This window comes from Patiria miniata, unplaced genomic scaffold (genome assembly GCF_015706575.1).
Source record: "Patiria miniata isolate m_02_andy unplaced genomic scaffold, ASM1570657v1 HiC_scaffold_7, whole genome shotgun sequence".
Classification (NCBI taxonomy): Eukaryota; Metazoa; Echinodermata; class Asteroidea; order Valvatida; family Asterinidae; genus Patiria; species Patiria miniata.
Window position 1 is genome coordinate 739,825 of NW_024037074.1, and position 4,644 is coordinate 744,468.

Consider the following 4,644-nt stretch of genomic DNA (forward strand, 5'->3'; position numbering starts at 1 on the left):
CACAAAGCATGCAAAGGCAATGAACAATTTAAATGTCCAGAATGATGTTAGAGGGAGTTTGATATTGATGACTTGTAAAAGTCAGCAAATACTCCACCGTTTCCACGCCATTTACCTGCATAGAAGCAGAATTTCTTCCCTGCCTTTGTAAGCTTTGCTGGCCTTGCCTGCCCATTGACGCTTTTCTTGGAGATCATCTTTTGTCAAGTCATCAACACAGAAGTATTGATCATCAGATAGTGCTTGACGTTGTTTGCAAAGGACTGCAACTTTGTCTTGGTAGCAATTGAATTTGCCATAAAAGTCAGTTGCTAAATATACTTTATTAAAAAAGTTTAGTCTTGCCTATTTCAAAGTGTTAATATGTTTGCCACAAGATTTCTCAAAGTGTTTCTTACTTATAAGAATTCACATAAGATTCTTCGTTTTTATGTCTTCTAGTTAGAAATTATGTAGGGCACTGTAAAACTTTCTTTAATGAAGAGTTTTAATTCTGTGTATACTTTTGGTGTCTTTTCTTCTGAGACACCTGTCCTGAAAATTCTTTAAGAGTGTGTGTACACATGGTGTACTTTCCAGGTACATGTATGTACATGTATGTACTTACCACATGAAATATGTACATACCAGTATGTATATGCAACCTTAAGTGCAAAGTACATGTACTTTCAAAGTCCATTGATGACTCTTGATGTTTCTTTGGAGACTGAAACTTAGTTTTTGGAGGATTTGATGACTGAAACTTAGTTTTTGGAGGATGTGATGCCTCTTTCTTAGAAAGTTTCTCAACAGTCATCCAATGTGATGACTGTGATGCCAGTTTTTGATGACCATTGATGCCTCATGATGACCTTTGATGCCTAAATGATGACGAGTGATGCCTTATGATGACGAGTGATGCCTTATGATGACTGTTTGATGCCTGTTGATGACCCGTTGATGACCTTTTGATGCCTGTTGATGACCGTTTGATGCCTGTTGATGACTTTTTTGCCTACTGATGACCAAATGATGCCCAATTCTACTGATGATGACCGATTTTTCTAGTAGGGGTAGTAGAGTACTTTTCCACGAGTATGAGTACGAGTACTTTGCCACGAGTACGAGTTCGAGTACTTTGCCATGAGTACGAGTACTTTGCCATGAGTACCTACATGTACAGCAGTGTCAGTTATAATGGCATATTGAAGGCCTACCTAAACTTGCTTTGCACAACAACTTTCAATGCATTCATACTGCAAGCTTTAAAAATAAATTAAAAATATGTATTTTTTCGGTAACGGAAGGACATTTTCGAAGGCTGAAATATTAGAAGTCACTGAAGCGAAACAAATTAGGCAAAACCTAAAAAAAAAATTGTCGGTTTTTCAAGACCAATACTTTCTCATGACAGAAACTGATGGCATTAGTACATATTTTTGTGTGTGTATTGTAGAATACTTTCATATCACTATTACTCACATTTTTAGGATTAAAACAGGATTATTACGTAATCCTATTTTTTGGTACCGAAATGTATCAAAAATAAAAATCCGACTTCAAATCTTGAAACTATAGACTTTAGTTTCAGCTTTCATTTGACGTCAAATTTGTTTACATGTAAGTCACATGTATTTGAATTGTTTTGTGTCATGTCCACTTTGGTGTGGAATTGCCCTATATTAAATAGACTGGCGCAAGTCCTGCCTCTAATTAAAAGTTAAGAGCCATCTTAAAAGTTTGAAAATCTTACTCGGTTTTCCAGGCTTCGCAGCCGCAGTCACTGCACCTTTGTCGTTACCCTATCACTGTAGAAAATTGTTGGACTTGGACTTGGATGGCTGAGGAGGTGTTGAGTTGAAGAACGCAAGGCGCGGTTGGGTTTATGTTCGGTTAGGAGTTCACTGATATATGATGGTGCCATGTCGTTGAGCGCCTTGAATGTCAGAAGTGCAATCTTGTAGTGGATACGTTGCCTTACTGGTAGCCAATGCAGGTCACGAAGGATGGGTTGTATGTGATCATGTTTCTTGCATCGGGTCACCAACCGGGCTGCAGAGTTTTGGACTCTTTGTAACTTATTAATCTCACAGTCCGGAAGTCCATAGAGGAGACTGTTACAGAAGTCAAGACGGGAGGACACAAACGCGTGGACTAACCGTTCAACCGACTTACGATCGACATATCGATTGAGTTTACCAATTTTGTAAATTGCGAAAGAAGCAGCCTGAACGACATTTTTCACGTGATCTTTCATGTGAAGTGTGTGGTCGATGGTCACTCCAAGATTCCTTGCAACACTAACTGTTTCAATGTCAAATTCACCGACAGTGAGTTTAGGGAACGCCGGGGTCTTCAGAAACTTATAACTGATGTGGACGATCTCAGTCTTGGAGCCGTTCAGTATCAGGTTATTGGCAGCTGTCCAAACCTTGATATCTCGCAAATACTCCCCTAGTCTCGATGTAGCTTCTGAACGTTCCTGTCGTTGCAGTGTAAGATAAAGCTGAGTGTCATCAGCGTATGTCATGTAGTTGATTCCATGAGCGCTTGGAGAATATCTCCAAGGGGAGCAGTCACATTGTGAAGATGACTGGGCCTAATACGGATCCTTGGGGTACTCCGTGCTCAAGTATGTGCATATGCGACAGTACATCTCAAATTCTCACAGCTTGCAACCGACCCTGAAGATAAGATTGGAAACAATCAAGGGCGGATCCAGTGATGCCGTAACGATCGCGCAGACGTTGGATGAGAAGTTGATGGTTAATTGTGTCAAACGCCGCGGAGAAATCCAACAGGATGAGAACCGCCTCCTGTTGTTGATCTAAAGCTCGCAAGAGGTCGTTCTGAACGCGAAGCAGGGCTGTTTCTGTACTGTGAAATAGTCGGTAGGCAGATTGCATTGGTGAATGAAGACTGTGTTCATCAAGATAGTCAGTAAGCTGTGTCACAACAGCTCGCTCAATGGTTTTGAAGAGAAACTTCAAGTTTGAAATCGGCCGATAATTCTTCATTTCGTTCCGATCCAAAGTGGTCTTCTTGAGCACAGGAGTAACATGAGCCTCTTCTCCTGCTGCAGGCGCAGTATGGTGGTAGATGCGTCCCCGTCCTTCAGGAACTCGGTGAGGGTACCCGTGTGTTGGGCTGCGTGGAGGAGACGGTCTATGTGGCAATGCAAGTCGATGAAATTAAGTGGGGAATCTGGTGCCCGTGGGGGAAGAGGTGACTCTAGTTGAGGTGGGGGAATGGAGTGCTCCAGTTCGGGTGGTGGAAGCTCACAGATATCTGGCTCTACAGGCGGTGGGATAGGGGTCTCCGGTCTAGGTGGGGCAACCAATGACAGGACGCGTCGGAGGGTCCTCCATTGTTGCACCTTAAATTAAAAATAACATCTTGCTCTCATTTTAGTAATTTCCCTATGTCCTGATCCTTATGCTGTAGCTCGCGTAATTGCTGTGTTGAGTATTTAGTAAACAAGGAGATGTTCTCGTCAACCAACAGACATCGGTTTGAGTCAGTCTTCTCATTTACACATGCATTTTCAGTGACAGCGTTAGAGACGTGGCTGATCGGTCTTTTGGGGGCTAGTTAATGGAGTTACATTAGCGTTGATATTTGAGATTTCTCGCACTGGAAGAGGAATGACATCATCGACGTCATCTTCGAATCGTTTCCACTGTTTATGAACTCGCGTACAGTACTGACAACCACCACAGGGGAGGGTGTCTACGTTACAACCCGCATAATAACAGTCGCAGAATGGAGTTGTGTTTGGGATACGTGAAAGAGTGTCGGCGTCAATGTGTTTGACCCCTTTTCTGTGAAGTTTTATCATGTCATACTCACACTGGCTTAGTTCCTCTACCCATCTTGCTAACATACCAGAAATCAGTTTAAATCTTGTTAACCAAGCCAAACTGCTGTGGTCCGTTCTTATGTAAAATTGGCGCCCCAGCAAGTAATGGCGGAATTGGCGAGTAAAACGTACTACTGCTAGTAGTTCCTTTCTAGTTAGACCAATAAAGAGGTGTTAGACCAATAAAGAGGTTGGGAAATCGCCTGCACCAGGTTCTTGCCGTCTTCCAGTTGTTGATGAAACAATGGAGGTGGATCTTCCATTGTTGGGGAAGAATCTCCGAGACGATTTCCAGGCATTCGTCATTAGCTTCACGGCAATGGAGCACAACTGGTTTACTTAATTCGACGGCCGTTCTCAAGAGTTGTCGAAAGACGGACTGCTGGACAGCTTTTGATCGCTCGTTCCCTCGGGAGTAGTCAAGCCCCACTTCTCCCAGGGCACAGGTATTCATAAAGTATCTAATAAATTACAATTATTTACACAAGTAATTCATAAATCACTGCCACCTTCAGTAATTGTCTCTCTTTCTCTGATCAAAAGTCACTGTGTGTGGTCAACACTTGATCTCCTGTCTTCCTCTGCTGAGCGTTCTCCAGCATCTCCACCTGGGAAGAAACGGGGGTATTTCAGTCAGAAACAAGGATATTTAAAAACGGGGGTATTTAAAAACGGGGGGTATTTAAAAACAGGGGTATTTAAAAACAGGAGTATTTAACATCATTTTATACCAAAAGTCAGAAAATATAATTAGTTAAAATATAAACTATAAATTAGTGAACAATGAGAAAAGGTACATACAAACA

At 41.9% G+C, this 4,644-nt stretch overlaps 1 protein-coding gene across 1 annotated transcript; it reads right to left on the reverse strand.

The window, feature by feature from the left end:
* Nucleotides 1-2,992: 2,992 nt before the first annotated feature.
* Nucleotides 2,993-4,292, reverse strand: LOC119746549 (3'-5' ssDNA/RNA exonuclease TatD-like). Its single transcript, XM_038223528.1, has 2 exons — nt 4,059-4,292; nt 2,993-3,355 (listed from the first exon to the last, which is right to left on the reverse strand). The coding sequence occupies exons 1-2, from the start codon at nt 4,290-4,292 to the stop codon at nt 2,993-2,995; spliced, it is 597 nt and encodes a 198-aa protein (XP_038079456.1).
* Nucleotides 4,293-4,644: the final 352 nt, after the last annotated feature.

Excerpts from the sequence above, each read along its gene's own strand:
- LOC119746549 (XM_038223528.1), bottom strand. The coding sequence starts at position 4,292 with ATGAATACCTGTGCCCTGGGAGAAGTGGGGCTTGACTACTCCCGAGGG. Across the intron at positions 3,356-4,058 it reads TCATCAACAACTGGAAGACG|GTGCAACAATGGAGGACCCT; the intron begins GCAAGAACCTGG and ends TTTTAATTTAAG.